Raw genomic sequence first — 25,127 nt, forward strand, 5'->3', positions numbered from 1 at the left:
GGCCTCGTATTATTTACCCGCATTATAAAGTCCCCGGTTTATTTATTAATTATATTGGAAAGCCTTAACTTTCACTGTTGACGCTTTTAACCCTTCTTCTACGAATTCGATCGTAACTTTCTCGTTTCATATCGAAACTTCGCGAAATTCATATATATTATTTTAGTGAGGGTATAATACCGTTACAAAGTCTTGGGAACGTTAAAGGGTCACTCAGAGGTATTATTAAACATGTTGACACAGTTAACCCCTGTAGTTTGTAATCTCTCACTTTCTTCCGCGTTTTGTTTTTGTACGATCTATAATTTATTCGCTTGAAGGTTTAAGCATTATTTAGGGATACTATACAGTATATTTACCCTTGTTGACATTTATAACCCTCGAATTTATATACTTTCAAGGTTTGTCAAAATTAGTCCTTTATTTATTATAGATGCCACGTGTAAACAAATGACACGTGTTAACACATCATTGGACACAAAAATTCGAGGTGTTACAATTACCAACCTTCAACTTTTGGCAAACCAACTTGCTTCCACAAGTCAACCGTCGGCCTCACCATCGGCTCCTCAGGCGAATTATACAAATCGGTCTGCTTCTTCAAGACCAACCCGTGGATACGGTCGCGGCCGTGGCTTTTCTCGTGGGGGGTGGCCGTGGTGATTCACAAGGCTCTCGCCAATTTGCTTGGGCGTCCACTCAAAATATGGTTTACGGTCATTGCAATAGGTGCGGTATTGGTCATATTCCCTCACAGTGCCCAAATCACACCGGCTCTTCTCGTGGATCACCTCAAGCCAATTATGGTAACTCGGAGGCGGGCTCATATACTACTTGGATATCGGATACAGGTGCTAATTCCCATGGTACTCCTGATCTTGCTAGTATGGACAACTCGGACGTCTATTACGGTAATGACTCCCTCTATGTTGGTAACGGTAACTCTCTTCCAATTCTTCATGTCGGTTCAAAATCCTTTTTTACCTCAAACAAAAAGTTACAACTTAACCACATACTTCATGTCCCGGGCCTACAACGTAACCTACTTTCCGTTCACAAATTTTGCAAAGATAATAACGTTTTCTTTGAATTTCACACTTCTTTGTTTTTTGTTGTGAAGGACGAGGCTACCAAGGCTATCCTCCTCACTGGCCCTAGTGACCAGGGTCTCTACACCATTCGCCTACCCTCATTTCAACTGGTTTCCAAGATGGCGTTCACTGCTTTCCGAGCTCCATCTACTATGTGGCATCAACGACTTGGGCATCCCCACTTTCGAGTTTTTCAGCATATTGTTAAAACTTTTTCTTTACCTGTTTCTACCAAACTTTCTTCATCTTTGTGTACTTCTTGTCAATTGGGAAAAATGTCCAAACTTACTTTGCCTATTTCATCTTTTTGTAGTAAAAACATACTTGATTTGGTTTATTGTAATGTTTGGGGCCATACTACCACGTCCTTTGACGGTTATCGTTATTTTTGTTATGTGTTGACCATCATATCCGCTATATGTGGTATTTCCCGCTGATGCAAAAATCCGACGTTTTTACCACCTTTACAAATTTCGTTCGCCTAGTTGAACGCCAATTTAACACCAAACTAAAAAGTGTTCAAACCCATTGGGGTGGCGAGTTTCGGAACCTTACTCAGTTTTTTTACATCCCATGGTATTTTACATCGTCGCTCGTGCCCTCATACGAGTGAACAGAATGGCATTGTCGAGCGTCGCCACCGCTACGTTGTGGAAACCGGTCTCACCTTACTAGCCTAATCCAAACTACCTCAAACTTTTTGGTCATTCGCCTTTCAAACTGTCGTCTACCTCATTAATTGTCTACCTTCTCGTCTTTCCTCGAACAAATCCCCATATCAAGTTATTTTCCAACGTCCTCCCGATTACTCATTTCCTCAAGTCTTCGGATGTCTCTGTTTTCCTTATTTACGTCCCTATAACCAACATAAAATTGACTTTCGTTCTACTCCTTACATATTCCTCGGTTATAGCCCGTCTCATCATGGATATCAATGCCTTGATCAAACTACTCAGCGCATCTACATTGCTCGCCATGTTCGATTTAACGAGCATGTTTTTCCCTCCCTTACTGAACCCTCCATCGACCCTCCTTCATCCTCCACAACCGCCACTTCCTTTTCTACAATTCTTGATCCACCGTTAACTATTTTCGACAACTCTTCATCACCAGCCGAACCATCGCTTCCCACCTCTCCTATCTCCGAAGCAGTCCAAACCGCCCCTATTCCACAGACCACCACCACTCAACCTACTTCTCCTCCTTCGCAAACCTCCACGACTCGTTACCGACCTCCTCACCTTCGGCCACATCCTAAACCCCGAAAATTTTTTGACCCTTCAGCCAATCTCGCCACCACTGCTACCGTTCCTTCTGAACCGACTTCCTTTACTGTTGCCAACGAATCCGCGGAGTGGCGTCAAGCCATGGCTTCCGAGTTGCACGCACTACACAGAAACGGAACATGGTCATTAGTTCCTCCGGTTCCAAATTCTAGTGTTATTGATTGCCAGTGGGTTTACAGGTTGAAAACTGATCAGCATGGGAACCTGACTGGACACAAGGCTCGATTGGTAGCAAAGGGTTTTTTTACAGCAGTCTGGCATTGATTATCATGAGACGTTCAGCCCCGTGGTCAAACCAGCCACCATCCGCACGGTTCTTTCTCTTGCCGTCTCTAACAAGTGGTCTCTCAAACAACTTGATGTGCAAAATGCGTTTTTACACGGTGTACACGAAACGGTTTACATGCGTCAACCACCAGGCTTCGAGGATCCTAAACATCCTCATCATGTTTGCAAGTTGCACAAATCCCTTTATGGCTTAAAACAGTTGCCCAGGGCATGGTTTACCAAACTCTCAAACGTCTTACAACATCTTGGTTTTCATGGTTCCAAAACGGATCCATCATTATTTATACTTAACCACTCGGTACACAGGTTTATCTCCTCGTTTACGTGGACGACATCATCATTACGGGCAATGATCCCAACACTGTTAATCGCATTATTGCTTCACTTGGTCAGCAGGTGTCTCTCACTGACATGGGTCGTCTTACTTACTTTCTTGGTATTGAAGTGCTTCACACCTCTTCGGGTCTTATCCTATCTCAACGGAAGTATATTCAGGAACTCATTGCCCAAGCTGGGTTAAAAGATTCGAAACCGCTTGCTACACCTACAAATGCCAAAGCAGATACGATAAACAAGGACGACCCACTTATGGCCGATCCTACTAGATATCGTCATTGTGTTGGAGCACTTCAGTATGCTACTTTATCTCGGCCCGACATTGCCTACGCTGTCAACAGGGTATGTCAGTTCATGCATGAACCTCACGAATCCCATTGGACGGCTGTCAAACGTATAATTCGCTACCTCAAGGGAACGTCTCAACTGGGCCTTCGTTTTACATCGAACTCAACGTCTACATTACATGCCTTTGCTGATTCACATTCGGGTGAGCGGTTGGTTCCTATTACAGCATATTCGGATTCCGATTGGGCTGGTTGCCCGATCGACCATCGATCCACGAGGGGCTATGCTATCTTCTTGGGTTCAAACTTAGTATCATGGTCAGCTCGTAAGCAGAAAACCGTCTCTTGGTCGTCCACTGAATCCGAATACAAGGCTATTGCTAATACGGTTGCTGAACTAATTTGGCTAAAGTCTCTTCTACAAGAACTGAGAGTTAAGTTGAATAAACCCACTCTTTGGTGTGATAATCTTGGAGCTACGTATCTTTCAGCAAACCCAGTGTTTCATGCTAGAACTAAATATGTGGAGGTAGATTTTCATTTTGTTCATGAACAAGTCAGTCAAGGAAATCTGAAGGTTCAATTTATTAAAACAGATGATCAAATTGCCGATATCTTCACAAAGCTGTTATCAACTCAAAGATTTGAATTTTTAAGATCCATGTTGCAGGTCGTTACCCGCCCTCAACTTGCGGGGGAATGTTAAGCTAAATATTCAATTATCATAAGTTAGAGGGTTATTATTGTAACTAGTAGAATATATATAAATCTCTTTGTATTCAATATTGAATTAATGAATAGAATTATGAGTTGATTGCCTATATCAAAATCCGAACGAGTATTTTTTTTTCTAAGAATTTAAAAGGTGTATACTTGATACTCACGGGTATGATGATAGGTATGAGACATGGTTTTACAACTATGGGACTGGGATTAGCCCGAACTCGTTCCATTGCCATCCCTATTTGTTGCATAGCTGAATCGGTCGCAAGTTCGTGTTTTCTGGTTTAATTCAACAGGCCTTCAATCGTGCTGGCTGTAACACCAGTTGTTGGAACAATAAGATGAAAATCATAACGAACACTCAATTTTGTGAGAAATGTACTCACAACTATTTTGATTTTATTAAAACCACATAAAATAACAGAGTATTAAACCCTATTTATACTAGATATAACTTGGTCATCACTTTATCAAAACATAACCCAACTAGACCATGACCCTTTACTAAGGTGGTGTTTGTTTTTTTCAAAAAGAGCTTCCTGGCCTCTTCTGTCTGCACCGTGCAGACGCGGGAAGAGGTTTAGCCTCAGAAGAGTGTTTGTTTTTTTTTGAGAAGTGCTTTTTACCTCTCCCCAGCCTCTTCCTGAGGAAGATATAAACCAAAGCTTTTTACCTCTTCTTGGCACCACCTCCACCTCCATCCCTGCTCCGCCACCACCACCCCTGCTCCGCCACCACCATCATCATCATCATCATCATCACCACCCCTGCTCCGCCACCATCATCATCATCATCATCATCATCATCATCACCACCCCTGCTCCGCCACCATCATCATCATCATCGATGGGAAACAAAACCCCCAAATCGATCGGAAACAAACCCCACCTCCGCCGACACCCATCGACCTCCACCTCCGAAACCTAAATCGATGGCAAACAAAACACCCCAAATCGATCTGTTACATCATCATCACCGATCTGTTAGAGAGAGAGTAGAGAGAGATCAGTGTGTGGCGGTGATGATGATGGCGGTGGTGAAGTGGTGGTGATGATGGCGGTGGTGATGATGACGGTGGTGAAGTGGTGGCGGTGGTGAAGTGGTGACGGTGATGATGATGGCGGTGGTGCAGATTGTAGAGAGAGAGTAGAGAGAGATCAGTGTGTTGTGTGTGTGTTTTAAAATGGTGAAGAGGTTTTATATAAAAAAAAACAAACCCTCTTCTCCTTGCAACTGCAGACATTTAGTCCATCTCTTCTCCTGCAGATGTCTGCAGATGTGGCCTGCAGCAGAAGAGGTTTTCCTGCAGAAAAAACAAACAGCACCTAAATAATAAACATAACACCGATAATTATGTAGCTCTAAATAAAAACAAATACTTAAACCAAGATTTATCCAACAGAAACTAGTGATGGAGATTGTCTAATTAGTTGAGGGATGAAAAGTGTGGTACTGGTGATAGTCGAGGGAAGGTTATTGCAATTCACCTAAGCGTGTTGAACAGTTGAAGGCTTGAAGTCAAAAAAGTAAAAAGGCACTGAGATAGAAGTGCAGAACTCCAACTGGATGCGTGTTCCTCCTTCGATCGATCTCTTTGGACATTTTGGATAACCATCGTTCTATTCACTGTAAGTTATATATCCATTAACTTTGTAATATCAGTCCCGATCTTCTCTGTCGATGCATTAAACAAATTAAGTGAAGTTTCGTTATGATTTTGTGATGTAATGTAGATTGTAGAATTGTGGGTCTTCGATTTATGCTCCGTTTTTTATAAACATGTTTACACAACTAGATGATAACCTTACTGCAGTTTTCATTTTATCTTGGTAATATTATCTTCATCTTATCTGCGGTTGGGGGGGGGGGGGGGGTTATATATTTATTTACCACTGTTTGTACAGTTTGATTGATCATGAGACGATGGTAAGTTAGGCACCCTGTTTACAGGTATAATATGGTGTTTACTATGACATATATATATATATATTATATAGGGGGCCGTTAGAATGAGAACCACCCCGAGTTGTAAGAACCAAGAGAACCACACCATCCGGGTCGCCGTTTACCATAATTTTTTTTTACAACTAGATGTGTGTATTATAAACACATCCGTAAAAAAAAAAATTTAAACGCCGCGCCCGAGGGGGTAGTTTTTTACACCACAAGTTTGGTGAAAAAAAAAAGAAAAAAAAAAACACCAAACTTGTGGTGTAAAAAACTACCCCCACGGGCGCGGCGTTTAAATTTTTTTTTTTACGGATGTGTTTATAATACACACATCTAGTTGTAAAAAAAATCATGGTAAACGGCGACCCGGATGGTGTGGTTCTCGCGGTTCTTACAACTCGGGGTGGTTCTCATTCTAGCAGCCCCCTATATATATATATATATATATATATATATATATATATATATATATATATATATATATATATATATATAGGGTAGGGATATGGTAAAAAGTGTCTAAAATGTAAGAGCATTCACATCGTAACCATCAAATTATGTGAGGAGTGGTTTTTATATTATAAAGGGTATAAAAAGTGGTTGTGAGTAGAGGAGAGAGAAAATGTTACTGTTCATCCGTATATTTGGGGGAACACTGTTCACCCGTTATAATTTTTTAATATATTTTGAAAGTGGTTGTGAGTGGAAGTTAGAAAAAAATATAATGATAATATTATTTAATTGAAAGGAGAGAGAAAAAGTATTTGTTTTTAGTAGAAATATATTGATATAGGAGTTGTTTTTTAGTGGAATGTATGTATAATTTGATGGATTGGATGTGAATGCTCTTAAAGAAGGGTAAGAAGTGTTTTAAACCATTGGATATTTGATCTAATGGTTGAGATCAATAGGGTATAAAAATGTAAATTGTGTTTTAATTAGAGGGACCTTATGTAAAATTGAAGGGCAATAGTGTCTTTTTCAATATTTGAAATATGGTAACCATATCATACACAACCAAAAAACTCCTACATTTACTCCTTTTTCCTTAAATATCATAATTAATGATTCACCTTAATTGTAGGAGGTCTTTGGTTGCATATTCGTCATACATTATCATAACGAGAACTGTAATAAGATTCATGGCATGGTTTTTTAAAACAACTGGATAAATTGACTATGATTCAAGTCATGGTGTTTTATCTGGAGACATTGTTCATGGCGTGGTGTTTCAAACATCTATGATTCAAGTCATGGTGTTTTATCTGGAGACATTGTATAAAAATCGTAAACACCATGACTATGATTCAAGTCATGGTGTTTTATCTGGAGACATTGTTCATGGCGTGGTGTTTTAAACACCTATGATTCAAGTCATGGTGTTTTATCTGGAAACATTGTTCATGGCGTGGTGTTTTAAACATCTATGATTCAAGGCATGGTGTTTTATCAATACAAAACATTCCCAGATTTTAAAACACCATGACTATGATTCAAGTCATGGTGTTTTATTTGGAGACATTGTTCATTGCGTGGTGTTTTAAACATCTATGATTCAAGTCATGGTGTTTTATCAACACAAAACATTCCCAGATTTTAAAACACCATGACTATGATTCAAGTCATGGTGTTTTATCTGGAATCCAAAAAACATTGTATTGTGATTATATCCATGGTGTATTAACATCTAGAGAATCAATACAAAACACTCCCAGAATTTAAAACACCATGAGTATGATTCAAGTCATGGTGTTTTCTTTGTAGACATTGTTCATGGCGTGGTGTTTTAAAACATCTGGATACATTCTGGAGACATTGACTATGATTCAAGTCATGGTGTTTTATCTGGAATCCAAAAAACATTGTATTGCAATTTAAAGATGATGAAAAGAAGACATGAACAATATACGATTAAAAGATGTTGCGATTAAGATGATGAAGAAATGATACGTAGGTGAAAATCGAATTGGATCTTGCAAAAAAATAGGACGACATTTTTTTTTCAATTATCTTGAAACTCAATTAATTTATAAGAAAAGTAAATTACTAATATACCCTTTTGAATTAATTAAGATAGAGGACACTTGTCATCACCAAATTATTTCTCACACTTTTACAAAAGTATTACTTTATACAGGATCCTTTACCTATATATATATATATTAAAAAAAATTATGCAACTAAATTTGATAAAGATGGTGTTTAGTAGAAACTTTTTCATAAGATACTATGCAATTGTGGTTTAGTAAGTGAAATTGCTATAACGTATTGTGAATGATGAGTAAAGTTCAAGTTATTTTTGTTATATATTTTAGGGAAAAGCTAAAGTGAACAGGCTTGATTATTTTAGGACAAAGGGATTATATTGATCTTTGCGAGTATCTATTCAAAATGACGTTAACTGTAACCACCAAAAAGAAGAAGACTCCATCTTTATTACCTGCCCTGGAGCAACCATGCCGCTGCTTTTCAATGTCCGAGCTCAGGTCAGCAACGAACAACTTTGACAAAAGATGGTGCATTGGCCATGGGGGGTTTGGTAAGGTGTACAAAGGAAAGATCTCTGATGGGACAACTAATACCTACTATGCCATTAAGAGGTTGCATTTCAAGTCTCATCAAGGAGAAACTGAGTTTTGGGTTGAAGTCGAGATGCTTTCTAGGCTGCGCCATTGTAACATTGTGCCTTTGATTGGTTATTGCAACGAGGGGAAAAAGATGGCCCTTGTTTATGAGTACATGCAGAATGGGACCCTTTATGATCATCTTCACAAGAAAGGTACAGTTTTGACCTGGTCTCAACGGCTTAAGATATGCTTAGGAGCTGCACGTGGTTTGGACTACCTGCATACTGGTACTGGAACACAACATGGGGTTATACACCGAGACGTCAAAAGCTCCAACATTTTGTTGGATCAAAATTATGCTGCCAAGATTGCAGACTTTGGATTGGCTAAAATAGGACCGACAAATCAGAAATGTACATACGTTAGCACCACAGTCAAAGGCACCTTTGGGTATATGGATCCCAATTATTTCAACACAGGCAGATTGACAAGAAAATCTGATGTTTATGCCTTCGGAGTTGTATTGCTTGAGGTTTTGTCCGGAAGGCCAGCTTTGGATGCGAGTCTAGATGAGGGTTTAGCAGTATGGGCTCAAGAGCTGATCAGACGGGGAAGAGTCACTCAGATTATTAGTTCTAGTTTGAGGGACCACATTTCAAAGAGTTCTTTGAAGGAATTCTCACGTATTGCAGTTCGATGTTTAATTAGTCATCCAAATCAGCGTCCAACAATGACTGAGGTTGTAGGCAGTCTTGATCGGGCTTTGTCATTTCAAGAAAGAAAGGCTTCTTTGACCAAAGGAAGGATCATCATCAATAATGTATGGTCATTGCTTACACTTAAAGGCCCTTTTGAACTTAGAAGCACCATAGCAACTGAAAGTAAAAATGGCAGTGCAGTTATCAGTGAGAATATTAGCATACCAGTGCCCGCTATTGTAACTGAAGTTGAAGTAGACCAAAGAGAGCCTCTAGAAGGACAAGATGAGAATCACTCGAAACCAAACCTAGTCAACACTTCTTACCTAAACCATCCAATTGACACGTCGGCATCTGCTTCTACATTGGACCCCGCTGAAGCGTTCACTGGATTCACTAAAATCAAGGAATCAACACGGATATCTAAAATGGATGATTGGTATTTAGAATCTGTTTCTCCTTATGGAAATGAAGGTTATGCACCCGGTAGCGGAATCAAGATTTTATTCTAATGGGTCAAATGTTTCAGGGTAAAACGGGCTTTTTTTTGTTGGATTAACCTTGAAGTATCTACTTTAATTGGGGCAGTAGATTTTTAATGGGTCAAGTTTTCTTAATTAGTCGTGTTTTTTATGTTTAAGGTTAAGTTAGTGGGTTAATGGGTTAGTGGCCCTAAGTTATTAGTTAGTGGGTCTTTATTTTGTTCTATATAATGTAAGGGTTGTTTGTTTAACTCTTAATGAAGCTCTTAATGGTTTAGACTTCTTACTGGTTCAGCACTTAATAGTTCAGACTGTTTGTTTCGCGAGCAGATGTCTGAATGGTTCACACATTCGCCTTTGAATGGTTAAGCATTATACTAAGTCTGGATGGTTAAGATTTCTAATTTGAATTGGTGTATAAAAATATTATTTTGGACATATTGTGATTTGATGTGCAGCCGTTGGAGATTTGATGAAAATCAGTATGAGACATGGTGGTCAGAAAACCGCAAAAAAGTTTATGAAAGATGTAATGTTATCATATGACTAGGCCGATGCGTTAGGGGCAGGGGATGCCCTTGGAAGATTTGCATTAAAGATAAAGGTTCCCTATTTACCAAATAATCAGTAGAGATCAAGAGGAGTTAAGCGAAACTAATCGAGTATGCTTCACCAAAGAAATAACAAAAAACCCTCAAGGATCTGGGCAACATGAACTACTTTTTTCAGGGATCAGACTACATGAGAAACAACTGTCAGCATATTATAAGGGGACAATCACCCTAGGTCTCACCGTTCCACCTCCAAATATCGTGATATTTCTTAATTAGACACAATAAATCTAATCAGTTGGATCTTCAAGAAACGACACATAGTCACCCGATCCAGCACTGAGGCAAAGTGGAGGGCCCTTGCCCGCACTACAACAGAGATTCGTTGGATTACATCTTTACTATATGAGATTAGAATTACACTATCCAATCCACGCCCGTTGTGGTATGACAATCTTGGTGCCACATATTTACAAGTTTCATTCTTCTCGATCCAAGTTTTACGTTAAATACCTCGTTCAGTTTGTATGATCATGTTAGCCGATTTATCTGTTTGGCTGTACTAACATAACTGTCAATATCTAGTAATTATATTTATCTAGTACTTGAATATTATTTAGATAGACATGGTAGTAGTTTATTATTATCTCTTAATGTTTGTAATAACCCTGCAAATACAATCGCAAACAGTTAAATCAAATCTCTAACGAAAATACAATACCCAAATATGATAAGATCTACCTAGCATGTAGAGCGTTCATTATTTTAGTTTTTAACAATTATGGTTGTTCAACGTACCATATCGATGCTACTGTTGGTCAATGTAGCGCTTGATGAACTGGTTTCAGAGCCATCTGGTACTGGGGAATAGATGGGCACAGGCATCCTCGTAGGAAGATCTGGGAGTGCACCTTCAAACTTGAGAACCTGAATAGCTTGGGGGATAGATGGCCTCAGACTCCAGTCAGGGTGTGAACACCATAACCCCACCATCATCAACCGTTAGGCTTCTTTTGCATTGAATTCCATGCTCAAAAGCTGATCCACACCAGAAAGTAGCTCAGTTTTCCCTAGCTAGTAACCCCCACACCCACTCAAACAACCCAAAATCAGAGTTCGGGTCAACTTTATCAGTTGCCTTTTTCCCGCAAGCTATCTCTAATCCAACCACCCTAAAGCTATACACATCAGACTCTTTGCTGGCTTTACCCGTTATTGCATACTCAGGAGCCATGTAGCCTAGAGTTCCGGCAAGGCCAGTTTTTTTAGATCCAGTCCATGGTCCATGAGTCGAGCCAATCCAAAATCTCCAAACTTTGCATTAAATTCTGAATCCAGCATGATGTTGCTCACTTTGATGTCTCACATTGGTCACACTCTTCATGGAGATAGAAAAATGCAGAGGCTAAACCTGTAGCGATGTTGTATCTCACATCCCATTTAAGAATACGTTTTTTGTTGAATAGATGATAATCAAGGCTTGCATTTGGCATAAACTCGTAAACTAGCAAGAATTGAGTTTCATCATGGCACCAACCAATGAGTTGCACCAAGTTTCGGTGCCTTAAACTGCTGATGATCTTCACCTCTGTCCTGTACTCTTTCTTTCCTTGTTTTGAACCCTGTGAAATTTTCTTGACAGCTACTATGGTACCTTCACGCGATAAGTAGCCCTTATAGACACACCCAAATCTTCCCTCGCCTAACTTCTGGTCATCAGAGAAGTTGTTGGTAGCCAAAGTGAGATCTCTTAGTGGAAACCTTTTTGGTCCTATATCGTTTATTGATGTCAAGGAAACTATATCTTCTGATTCCTCTGTAGTTTTTCTCCGTCTCCTCCAAAATATAGAATATGCTACTACACCTCCAGCAACTATAATACCAAGAGGAACAGTTAATCCTGCTGTTAGTTCCCATTTGTTTGAGTTATTTTCCCTTTCTTGTGCTGTCTTCAGGCTTGAACTGCTTCCAGTATGTTTTTCTGTTACAAGGCCGGTGGTACCCGAAAATCCAATTGTCAACCACTCGGGAAGAACATCCCTAAGGTCAACTTTATATGAAAGGTTACTATCATCTGTAGACTTATTTCCAGCCCCATAGCACAAAGACAGGCTTAGCATATGGGTGGTAGCATTGTAAGACACCCTATCATCCGCAGAATCTCCGCTGTGCTAACTAGCATTCCAAGCAGTGAAATCAGCTGAACTAAGTGAGTTGATGTTGATACCCACATGACCATATGGAGGATCGATCCATGTATTTGCGACAGTATCAAACTCAACAACTATCATATGGTTTTGAGGCGAGTTATAGTTAGTGGTGTTGAACAATCCTATATATTGACCAGCTGAGTTGGGTGGGATTTCAAAGCCAAGTGGGGCAATAAAGAAAGAAAACGCATCGCCATAGCTAGATCAATTTAGTGTATCTATGATGAAAGTGAAGTGAGTGGTGAAATCAGAGAGCTTCCCAGATTTTTTGTCCCATATTTGGACTGCATCTGCATATTTCGCATGGCCAACGCGCACGATGTCTACACGGGTGAGCTCTATGGCACCTGAAGTAGGTTCCGCATCACCTGAATAGATTATGTTTTTCGCATTAGAAACAAAACTAGTGATCTCGAAATCTATAGATTCAGACAAGGGCAAAAGGAATATGGAAGAGGAAACATAGAGAATGATAAACGCAATTTCACGCCCGGGAGATGAGAAGCACGAGAAAGAGAGCCATGATCTACCTCTATTAAACAAGTCCATAAATAGCCATCATTCCTTGATTAGTCAATTCCTTCATTATTATTTATGATCTTTTTTTCTGAACCGTGACTTGTTGTGATAGAGATCTCACACCCTCCAAAACAGATGGCTCTAACACTATTCTGGCCAGACTATTTTGTCTCAACCGGGACCTCGCTGGCGTCAGAGTTTGGCTAACGGCGTTCCCTGGGAAACCATACTACCCACTGCAAGTGGCAAGGGTTTGCGCCGTCAGAAGAGAGAATCTCCTTGGTGTAACGCATGGTGGACTAAAACCCGGGATGGCTCGGGCTCGAACTCTTAAACCTAGGGTCTGGGAGAACTAGACTTCATTGCCTTTATCCACCAAATGAGGATTGAATTTGAATCTCCAAAAAGAACTCAAATCTTTCCTACCACTAGAAGACAAGTGGATAGATTTGTTATTTATGATCTATCTCTACTAAACAAGTGTAAAAATAGCCATGATTACTTGATTAGTCAATGTGTTGATTATTATTTCTTAGGGACAAACTTAAGTGGGCCGTGCACAGATGTGAACCTTTCAAACATTTGAATTAAATAATGAAAAAAATCATTAACATTTATGTTACAAGGATTTCCACCCTATGTTTTTAAGTATGCATGTATGTGTGCGTGGATGTGATTGATGGTGATGTCTCTGTGTAGTTTTATTATTGGTAGGTGTGGAAATCTCAAAGGTCTGTTTCATTGAATAAAACCTATTACAAGACTCAATATATAAACACATTTACACTTCGACAATTAAAGAATCTCATATGTACAATATAAATTAATCTCATACAAAGGTTAATATGTTTTTATCTAACATTTCTTACAAGTTAAACGGTGGCACTCTGATGCGAAGCATGTGATGAAAAGTATTGAATTGAGAATTCAGAAGGCTTTTTGTAAGTATGTCAGCCACCTGAAGCGTGGTCGAAACAAATTTAGTAGCCAATTTACAAGCAGTGACTAATTCTCGCAAAAAGTGATAATCAAGATCTATGTGTTTGGCCCACTTATGAGCAACAAGATTCTGAGTGAGGAAGATAGCACTTTGATTGTCACAAAGAATACTTGGTCCTTCTGGAGGAAGTGCATGAAGTTCTTGTAAAAGATGAGTGATTTCGACAGCAGTGTTGGCCATAGCTCGATATTCAGATTCACAGCTGGACCTGGCAACCGTTGGTGCTTTTTAGCACTCCAAGACATTAGATTCCCCCATAAAAACAAAACATAAGTGGAACGACGAGTGTCTAAGTATCGTGCCCAAGCAGCATCAGAGTAGCCAAGCAGCGACATGGAAATGGGACGACTATAATGGAAAGCAAAGGCAAGAGTACCCTCGAGATAACATAAAATCTGTTTTTGAGAATGATCAGTAGTTGGTGCATGTAAAAACGGACTGACTTGATTGACAACATATGCAATATAAGGTCTTATGATCATTAAATATTGGAGAGCACCTACAATGGATCTATAAAAGGTAACATTTGGAATTATTGTACCTGTGGAGAGAAAAGAAACATTGGCGCTCAAAGGTGTTGGAGCAGGTTTAGCATCCAACATCTTTGCACGCGTCAAAATAGCTAAAGATTCAAGAAAATACCACTTTGAGTGTAGGTAACTTCCAATCCCAGAAAGTAGTTGAGTGTGTAGGAAATAAGTGAGAAGGTGATCAGGGTATTCAAAATTGGGTGGAGTAGTAGAAGTTATTGTTTCTTCGGTTTGGGCTAGTATATAGGGGGTCACTATGGGGCCAGAGTGAATAGTTGGGCTAGTGAGGACGGTGGCAGAGCTGAGCTGGAAGGAGATGTAGTGGTATCGACAGCAGTAGATGGGCTTGTGAGAATTGTTTTTGGCCGGTCGATGAAGTTGTTGAAGGGCCGCATGGTATAGCAGTTGGGCAAGATGTCGGACCGGGTGGTGGGGCTGTAGTGGGGCCAAGTGTCGTAGCGGCTGTGGAGCCTGGTGATGAATTTTGGTTGAATGTGGGCCGGTTGGGGTATGTAAGGCTGTAGAGAAGGGGATCGATATTGGAGAATTAAGTGATTGTGAGCTAAAGTTGATCTTTGAGTTATTTTGAACACTAGGTATTTTACGTGAAGGAATTATAACAGGAGACACATCCAAAAAGGATGTGACTTGAAGCAGGTTAATGGAGGTTGTAGCGATAGTGGAGTTATCAAAAGGAAAATGTTTTTCATCAAAACGAGCGTGTCTAGTAACATAAATAAACACGAGATGTGCATGGATCAAGGTACTTGTATCCTTTATACTTCGAGCAATAGCCAAGAAAAATACATGGAATGCTTCGAGGAGATGATTTATGAGGAGCATAATCCCAAATGGTCGAAACAATGCATATTGAGGTATGACAATACAAGAGCTCTAACGGAGACTTGGCTTGTCGAAGACTCGGTTTAGGTAAAACGGAAGTAAAAGACAAGTAGCCGTTAATTTTCAACATAAAAATAATATCAAAATTGGCATGCCCAAGTCGAGAGTGCCATAACTCAAAAGAAGGTTTTGGACAAGGTGAAGTGGCGATTAAAGCTTCATGAGTTTGGCGAAGAACATATAGGCCATCTTCACGGCACCCTGGGCTAGGGTTTGCTTGGTTCGGTGATCCTAAATGTAAGTGATTGAACCCATGATGTGGCAGAAGAATTTACTTATGGTGGAGGATTATTTAAAGGTATATGAGATTGAACCTATGATGTGGCAGAGGAATTGGTTTGTGGTGGAGGGTTAATTTGGTTTACGTTCTTTACCCAATCCCACGGATTCATACCCATTTTATCATAAATTTTGACTAAGTCTAAAAGACAACCAACTTTCAAAAGACAAGGATGAAAGTCAAACAACACCCTGGTCAAACAACAACCTTGGTTTCGAACAACAACCCTAAGGTCAAACGATAACCTTAGAGTCAAACGACAATGGAACAGGTTAAATGATATGTGGTATCCTTTGAGACCAACCAAACGACAAGGAGGTATATCGTTTGATTTATAATCCAAACGACAAGGTGTGTCATTTATCATTATGTGATGTCGTATGATGTATTGATCAAACGACAATGGGTTGTCGTTTGGAAGAGACCCAGATGACATTGATCTGCAGCGTGGTCTCGTTTCCAGCCAACAAGGACAATTCTTTTTAGAATTTCAAACGTGCAAACGCAACAGTAACCTTCCAGGTCGGACTTGTACCATTCCGGTGAGTTTTCCGACGACCCATGTCACTAGAAACAATGGGGGAATACTTTTTAGGCTTAAAACTTAACAAAATCCATGTTTTAAGTTGTCTCCACAAGTTTTAAGAAGTTTTCAATCAAGTTTAACATTAAACAACATCATATTAGTCTCCTTTAATCCATATTTCAGCTAAGAACAAGGCTTAAGGGTTTTTATCCAAGAAAAGTCCAATAGTCACTCAAAAACCAATCAATATCTCACAATTGTCCTTAACAAGAAATCCAGCCTAATGCTCTGATACCACTTGTAGGCCCATATATGATATTGAACCACAATGATTCCTTGTTATGAATGAAATAACACATGGACATCCTCAATAAACTTCCATATATTGAGTTGACAGAGCTTTGTTACAGTATACACACTAAAAGTTCTCCAACACTCTGTCTAAGTCTTACTGTCCAAATGACAAATGTTGTGTATTTATATGCAAAGACGACAGGCCAAACGACATGGTGCTATGTCCAAATGACATGTTGTGTTGTTCGGACACAGTGACAAACGACACTCAATGTTGTTTGGGTTGTCCTCAAATAATAACCCATGTATTTTGGGAAGTACTCAAACGACAACCATATGCAAGCAACATTTAATGTCTTTTGGAAACATCAATGCCGTGTGTAATTACCATGACCAAGTCAAACGACATTTGGTGAACAAACACAAAGTCAAATCAAAACAAAATACAACCTTTATCGGTTAAACGAAGACCGGAACATATATATATATATATATATATATACATATAACAATAAATTACAAGCTATTGACAAAAGTGCAACACATAAGAAATCCAATAACTGAAAACACACAGATCATTTTGTATTTAAGAAGAACCAGAAAAAAAACCCAACGACAATAAACAAAGAAGAAACCCTATATGTCACGACCCCCGACCCCACCATGGACGGAATCGGGAGCCGCGAGCAGCCAAGTGGTACCGGTGATTATTTTTGAAAACATTGCAGCGGAAATTTCATCAGGACCGTGAGTTAGGAAAATATCAGAGTTTGAAATACCGGATTTTATTTATTAAATAAATGGGAATAAACCTAGGTTTTTCAAAGGTAGCTTTTATATTGGATAATCCGAATACATAAACAACTTTTCTTAATTCAGTTTAATGATAAATAAGCCACTTCTTTAAGCCTTTTGGTTCCATATCCAACTCTTATTCCGATATACTGTAATTACCTGAACGCGTTTTAAAAAGGTTTTGTCAGCAGGAGATACTGGCGAGTTCATTCATTTTTGTTACAAAAACATATTTGTTATAATTCCCAGTATTAAGAGCGATTACAATGTTTATATATCAACCAATTACCCAACGGTATTTGTCACTCGACTCATTTCTGTGACTATGGTCATATCACCCATTGGCTAACCCGTTGTCCAATGGTGACGGTTATTAAGTAATGTATACAAAACCCCACATACCAGTTGTAATTGAAGACTTACAAAGACTTAATCCCTGTAATTATAACTTTAAAACCAAACATGATTTTGAAAGCAAATTTGGTAAAAAGAGAATGACTCACAAACGGTGAGAAAAGAGAATGGACTCACAAACGATGAGAAAAGAGAATGGACTCATAAACGGTGAGAAAAGAGAATGGACTCACCTTGTTAGCATATAGTCTTGATTCTAAGTCTTCTGATGATTACACATCTACTTATAGTTCTGAATCTTCTGATGATTGAGCATCCATTTGGATTGTAAGTGTACGGGTAGAGTTTCGAGTAGTTAAACATTTAGTTTAACAGAATGGAATACGTATTAGTGTTAAACCTAATCAAACCTAACGATGGTCAAGAGATCCGAACCATAACGAAATTCACAAAGTATAGTCTTATTAGACAGCACTTTGGCATCCGTTTAACGAACTCACAAAGTATAGCACTTTGGCATCCGTTAGTTGGTTCCTGAATCGATCGGACAGAATATCGCATCGGTGATTATTGGTTAGAACACCAACTTATAGAGAAAAGGAGAAAGAAATGAGCAAAGGAAATGATTTCCTAGGCTTCCTATTTATAGGTAAGAAGTATGAAATTTCTAGGAAGTTTCCTATAGCTTTTCTAGGAAGTTACCTATACATTATCTAGAAAGCTTCTACCCACATATATATCCTCTTACATCTTCCTTGCACCTTCCTTTGATATTATCTATCTCATATATATTTATTTTCATGTATATCTATTTAGGTGTTTAATTTACTTACTTAATTAATTTTACTTAGCTTAATTAATCTTGCTTAGCTTAATTAATCTCGATTAGCTTAATTAATCTTGCTTAACTGATTAATTAATCTTAATTAATCTTTATTAACCTTTCTTAACTTAATTAATTAATTAACTACTTAACTAATTAATTTATCTTAACTCTTATAATTTGCTTAGTTGATTACTTAACTTAATTAGCAGATTAATTAATCTACTCAACTAGCTTTCCTTAACAACTAAGTGTACGTAATTAGTAAGTTTACTAAGTTTATTTAATTACTAGGTTTACTTAGTTGCTAAGTGTTCTAGAAGCTCCCTGATTACGAGTTCTAATTTCTAGACACAATGGAACTCGTATTAGTGTAGTAACTCAATTCAATTTTAACGATAATCACGAGATCGAAACCCTCATAATGAATGACAAAATGCAATACTTAAACATCCATCGAATTCACGACGAATGACGAAGTATAGCCCTAATTTGGGCAGCACTTAAACATCCATCGGATAGTTTCAATCGATCGGATAGGGCATCGTACAAGTGATTAGAGTTATTACCCTAATAACGGGCAGATTTTCGGGATTTAGAAGGTATAATCCCGAGCTACTATTTACTATAATAAAAGCTGAAGGAAAGAAAAGAATTGAGCAGTTTGAAACGTAGCAGTGATCGAGTTAATACCCTGTATCCGCGACAGCGTTTCCCTACTTAGAATTATGATTTTGAGCAGTGTATTTCGTCTTTTGAAAAGTTTTTCGAGCACAGATGAACTGCTCATGCCCAACTCATTTAGAACTGATTTTTGGGTTTTACGCGGCCCGCGTAACCCACCCTTAAACTTTACGCGGCCCGCGAGGGGCCCTAGTCTATGTGTAGGCTTGGTTTGTCACGAGTAGGTTTTCCAGGTGAACGACACGTGGTTTAAACACTTATCCGGAACAATTTTAAGTTGACGCGGCCCGCGTGAGGTTATGCTTAACCTTTACGCGGCCCGCCTGAAACTCTATTTTCTTGTTTTCTTGGTTTTTCATGCACGTTAGGGTTTCAGGGGTCCGGGTTTTCACTTACGGGTTGATTTGGGACATTTTTGCAGGTCCTTACACTATACTATGAAATTAAAAGAATGAGCAAAGGCAAACTTACTTGAGCAGCAAATTAAACCTCCTTGATAGCTGCAACTTTAAACCCTCTACACAATTTGAGATTCTAGAGGCAAAATGGTGAAGCCTATTTGTGGAATTCCTCCTAGGGTTAGTAAAATTGGATGATTTCTTGACTTCTTATGCAGTTTGATTTCGTGAATATTGTGTTCTAGAAATCCGATTATTGTAATTTGACAAAAAAAAACCCGGAAGAATACCACTTAAGATCAGAAAGCAAGACACGTTAGCATGACGCAAAGAACCTGTAGAAAACACATGGTGGCTGAGAGTGAAAAAAGAAGAGGGACCAAATGAGTAAAAACGAAGGAAAAAATAAGAGGGGCTAAATGATTAAAAGCCACAAACATTTGGCTTTAAGATTGAAAGATAATTACCCGATCAAAGTCGCCGTCAAAGACTATATGTGGTTTTCTCGACCGGAACAGTTTAAGAGGGATGTGGTGGCAGCGGTTTTAAGTGTTGAAACCATCGGTGATATCCTTGTTTTCCAGTTCTATTTAGATCTGGAGTGAATCTAACGACTGTTCTTTGTCATCTTAGTACAAAACATCTACACAATACTTTACAATTCCTTTGTTGTCCCCGTAGCGCGCCCACACGGGACTGTAGAATGGCAATGTGCGAAATGTAGTAACACGACCGTTGTAGATGATGTGGATTCAGATGATAGTAACAACTACCATCTTTAGTAGCAACCACCGCATTCTATGTGTGTTGCCAAAACAATCATTTTCATACACAAGGTGAGAATCTCATCTTTATCCGAGTGGGAAAACAAATCGGGTCTGCGCGTGCCCGCACGGACTGAGGCATTTTCTTTGCCGAATGGGAAAAGAAACCAGGTGATGGTCCTTGCGCCTAAGCCTGATGCAAGATCTGGGACCATACCCCTTCAAGTCCCCTAGTCTAGTGCTGCTTCCATGCGCAAGTTGCAAGTGGGTGGAATGCTGGACTATGTTTGTAAATAGATAATAAGTGCTTGGTGTTGTCTAAAACAGTTTGGAGAAAATACTCGGGCGATTGCGGTGTTGTATGCTTTGGTAACACAAACGCTTGATCGCCTTTTGCTCTTGCTTTATGTTTATAACTGGTCCTTTGTATGGAAATGGGATTTGTTTCAAAGTAAAAGACGTCAGTTGTCCTTGATTATAAAAATAATCGTGCGCCAGCAAGCGCAAGTGATGTTTGGGAGTTATCGTGTTGCATGATTTGTTACCTAAATGCATAACTGTTGTTGTTGCATTATGTTCGTCAATTGGTCATTTGTTTGAAAAATGAGATTTATTTCAAAGTAAAAATACCAGTTGTCTTTAGTATCGAAGGGGTATGGTCCCAGATCTTGCACCAGGCTTAGGCGCAAGTGACCATCAACATATGGCATTGTAGCCATGAGTCTTGAGTCCATATGTATTTAACAAAATATGGGCCTAAGACTCACGGCTACAATGTCACAGGTTAATGAACATTGTTGCCCTCATTTCTAACCTATGTATAAATGTGACAACCGGTTATTTACGCCTCCTAATTAGGCGATTAACAAACGTTTAGACAGTAACAATAGTGTTCAAGACACGAATTAACTTAATTAGGCTTTCGGAATGCCTAGGAATGCTTATCTGACGTCACAGTGCACAAATGATTATTATCGGAAAATCTACTGAGCGTTAAATTGAACTGACACCGTACAAAATACTGACAACGCCGACAAATACTAAGTTTATACGTATAATTTAAACTTATGGATTTCGTTTTGCGAAACTATCATGCTTCCAAACGTCACAACACGCAAACGTGAATGAAAAACGCGACTGCGGGAACGCACCGACAACGAAACAGAAACACCAAACGCGTGAATTTCCTTCAAAACTTAAATTTTACGATATATTTCTGTAATTAAATTTTAATGACCGGATCGAAAAACGGTTTAAAACGACAAATGACACAACCTTAATGCGATTTTTACCGTAATCGACGATCGAGCGCTCAAACAACGACTACTGATCGTGTTTTACGTGTTTTAATACTAAAATTATAATTTGTGACGTTACGAATAGTTCGGATTTTAATAATGGGTTTCGTAGAAATTACGAGCCACTTAAACTCAGGGATTAGGCTTGTGGGCCTTAGGCCCAAACCCAAAGCTAACTAACTAAACCTACCTGAGAGGTCAAACCCCAACATTTTCATCAGCCGTTATGTTTGTTTTTCCCTCCCATCTTCGTCTCTGCACTTCATCCTTGTTGGAGAAACCCTAAAAAATACACAAACAAATGGATAAAAAGCAGCTTCTCCTCTAAAAACCTCCTACATAACACAAACAAACCCACCTGCCTTCCCTCTCCGGTGAAACCGCCGGCCGGTGCCGGTTATTCGACGACAACACCCAACCCCCCTCTCGGTTCCCCTTTAACCCGACAACCACACAACCCCCCTCTCGGCTATAACCTATTGTGAATGGTGTGTATTAAGTTCAAGTTATTTTTGCTATGTATTTTAGGGAAAAGGTAAAGTGAACAGGCTTGATTATTTTAGGACAAAGGGATTAGTATCTATTCAAAATAATGTCAAGTCTAACCATCAAAGAGGAGAAGACTCCATCTTTACTACCTGCCCTGGAGCAACCATGCCGCTGCTTTTCAATGTCCGAGCTCAGTTCAGCAACGGACAACTTTGATGAAAAATGGTGCATTGGCCATGGGGGGTTTGGTAAGGTGTACAAAGGGAAGTTCTCTGATGGGCCAACTAATACCTACTATGCCATTAAGAGGTTGCATTTCCAGTCCCAACAAGGAGCAACGGAGTTTTGGGTTGAAGTTGAGTTGCTTTCAAGGCTACGCCATTGTAACATTGTGCCTTTGATTGGTTATTGCAACGAGGGGAAAGAGATGGCGCTTGTTTATGAGTACATGCAGAATGGGACTCTCTATGATCATCTTCACAAGAACGGTACAGTTTTGACCTGGTCTCAACGGCTCAAGATATGCTTAGGAGCTGCACGTGGTTTGGACTACCTGCACACTGGTACTGGAACACAACAAGGAGTCATACACCGTGACGTGAAAAGCTCCAACATATTATTGGATCGGAATTTTGCTGCCAAGATTGCAGACTTCGGATTGGCTAAAATTGGACCGATAAATCAGACATGTACGTATGTTAGCACCACTGTCAAAGGCTCCTTTGGGTATATGGATCCAAATTATTTCTACACTGGCAGACTGACAAGAAAATCTGATGTTTATGCCTTCGGAGTTGTATTGCTTGAGGTTTTGTCCGGAAGGCCAGCTTTGGATGCGAGTCTAGATGAGGGTTTAGCAATATGGGCTCAGGAGCTGATCAGACGGGGAAGAGTTACTCAGATTATTAGTTCTAGTTTGAGGGACCACATTTCAAAGAGTTCTTTGAAGGAATTCTCTGGTATTGCAGTTCGATGTTTAATTAGTCATCCAAATCAGCGTCCAACGATGACTGAGGTTGTTGGCAGTCTTGACCGGGCTTTGTCATTTCAAGAAAGAAAGGCTTCTTTGACCAAAGGATGGATCACCATCAATAACGTATGGTCATTGCTTACACTTAGAAGCTCGGGGGCAGCTGAAAGTAAAGAAATAAGTGACAATACAGTTATCAATGAGAATATTAGAGTAAAAGTTCCCGCTATTGTAACCGAAGTTGTGGACCAAAGAGAGGCTCTAAAAGGACAAGATCAGAACCAGTCAAGATCATCTAATTCTCGTAGTGGAGGTGGAGGTTCAAGGGTAGAATTGCCACATGTGTTTATGCTTGCTGCTGTACCTACACAAGAAGGGGAGAATGAAGTTTCCGATACTAGCAATCCAGAATATGATGGTGATGATAATGTTGCTGATAAAGGTGACGCTGAATGGGTTGAACAATATGCGCCTGGTGTGTATGTAACCCTTAAGGTTTTACGAGATGGTACCAAATACATCCAAAGAGTTCGCTTCAGGTATTATTTCAATAATAATAATAATCCATCATAGAGCTGCAATTGTATTTTGTGTGAAGTGTGATACATTGTTAATAGATGTCTCACTTCATGGAAAAAAAATAGACAATATTACCTAAATTTGTAATACAAAAGTTGAAATATTGTGTTTGTTTTGCAGCCGTAAGATGTTTTCTGAGCGCCAAGCTGAACAATGGTGGTTAGAAAACAGAGAAAAAATTTGTGAAGAATATATGTTATCGAGGCTTGCTGAATCTCTACGACCACCTACCTAGTACTAAATAAAGATGTTTAAATTTTTATATGGTGAAAAATTGAAAATTGAATTCATGTATCTTATCTATCTTAAGTGGTGCTTTTGCCTCTATTATGTACTTAAAATTGGGTCCATTTGGGCTTAAAATACAAGAGTACGAGTTCCTTTTGGCTGTGTACTATTTTCCAAGGGTCTAATTGGCCCGTGTGAGAAAACTACAAAAGAAAAGCATGGGTCAACAACAATAAAACTGTTACTGCCCATACAGAGGAGAACTCATCTCAAGACTCAAAAGACTACTATGAGGGTGAGAGAGCCAATTTGGTACATAAACCTATGAACAAACAAGATCAATATAGTAATTTCATCTATTATTGATGTGATTTGGAAAGATTCAAGTATTTTTCATGTTGTGTATGACACAATAATTGTTCATCATAATATATTTTTTTTTTTCTACTGTTTTGCTACTTATCTAAACCGTGCTCCTAATTCAGTAATTCTTTCTGGTGATTTGTCCTGGGTTTGAATGATCTAGAGCTTAGATCGGAAAGATCTAAGCAATTGCCCAGAGTTTCAAGAGTTTTTCATGTTGTGCTCGAAGGAATTTTGTGTTGTGCTCAAAGGAATTTTGTGTTTTCGAATATGACTTTGATTACAATTAACTCGACCGAATCCATTTTTGTTACATGGAGCCGTTCTGATCTCAACCAAAATGACCCTTTTTAAAATGACCTGTTCTGATCCGTCATCCGCCCGACATGACCCATATCCATGTTTTGGCTTCTTTCCTAGAAGCCCTAGAGCACTCACATTAGGCTCCCATATCTAACCTTATAATTTAACTAATAACTAGATTTAATACCCGTGCACGTTGCGGCATGGTACATCATCGCAAGCAAACATCGAATGAATTAGTACAAGGGTTATGTGATGCGTTAACCATATGAAAACATGCGTTTCAACATATTTAATTGAACTCAGTGTAACTTATATAAGCATTGCGATTAGATCAAAACTTAAAGTAAATCAAATATATACCGTACAATCATAACCCATTATATGTGACCTGAGTCATACATAGAAAATGTAACGGGTATAACGCAAAGCTTACACGTATAATCAAAAAAGATTACTTAGGGCTTTTAAAAAAAAGGGGAAAAAGAAACCACAATTTGACTCCACTCGGTGCGAAACAAAATTTACAAAACATCACCTAACTTGTTTCCCAAAAAA

The 25,127-nt window shown here is 39.1% G+C and overlaps 2 protein-coding genes and 1 pseudogene across 3 annotated transcripts; 2 read left to right on the forward strand and 1 right to left on the reverse strand.

Annotated features, from left to right (window-relative positions):
* Positions 1–5,550: 5,550 nt before the first annotated feature.
* LOC110899378 (putative receptor-like protein kinase At5g39000) lies at positions 5,551–10,002 on the forward strand. Of its 2 annotated transcripts, none has more exons than XM_022146263.2 (2): positions 5,551–5,639; positions 8,312–10,002. In XM_022146263.2, exon 2 carries the CDS (start codon positions 8,353–8,355, stop codon positions 9,736–9,738), a length of 1,386 nt encoding a protein of 461 aa, XP_022001955.1. In that variant the 5' UTR covers positions 5,551–5,639; positions 8,312–8,352; the 3' UTR covers positions 9,739–10,002. The 2 variants fall into 2 exon arrangements, with proteins under 2 accessions (XP_022001955.1, XP_022001954.1); XM_022146262.2 differs by having other exon boundaries at positions 8,277–10,001.
* Positions 10,003–11,048: 1,046 nt separating this feature from the next.
* Positions 11,049–12,866, reverse strand: LOC110903258 (annotated as a pseudogene).
* An 8,981-nt stretch (positions 12,867–21,847) lies between these two features.
* Positions 21,848–24,067, forward strand: LOC110899377 (receptor-like protein kinase HERK 1). The gene is made up of 2 exons (XM_022146261.2): positions 21,848–23,635; positions 23,796–24,067. The coding sequence occupies exons 1-2, from the start codon at positions 22,230–22,232 to the stop codon at positions 23,908–23,910; spliced, it is 1,521 nt and encodes a 506-aa protein (XP_022001953.1). The 5' UTR covers positions 21,848–22,229; the 3' UTR covers positions 23,911–24,067.
* The last annotated feature ends 1,060 nt before the right edge of the window (positions 24,068–25,127 follow it).

This window comes from Helianthus annuus, chromosome 13, assembly GCF_002127325.2.
Source record: "Helianthus annuus cultivar XRQ/B chromosome 13, HanXRQr2.0-SUNRISE, whole genome shotgun sequence".
NCBI classification, from domain to species: domain Eukaryota; kingdom Viridiplantae; phylum Streptophyta; class Magnoliopsida; order Asterales; family Asteraceae; genus Helianthus; species Helianthus annuus.

Bases quoted from the DNA above. Each gene is read 5' to 3' on its own strand.
- LOC110899378 (XM_022146263.2), top strand. From the start codon at position 8,353: ATGACGTTAACTGTAACCACCAAAAAGAAGAAGACTCCATCTTTATTA.
- LOC110899377 (XM_022146261.2), top strand. From the start codon at position 22,230: ATGTCAAGTCTAACCATCAAAGAGGAGAAGACTCCATCTTTACTACCT. The intron at 23,636-23,795 runs GTATTATTTCAA...TTTGTTTTGCAG, and splicing joins ATCCAAAGAGTTCGCTTCAG to CCGTAAGATGTTTTCTGAGC.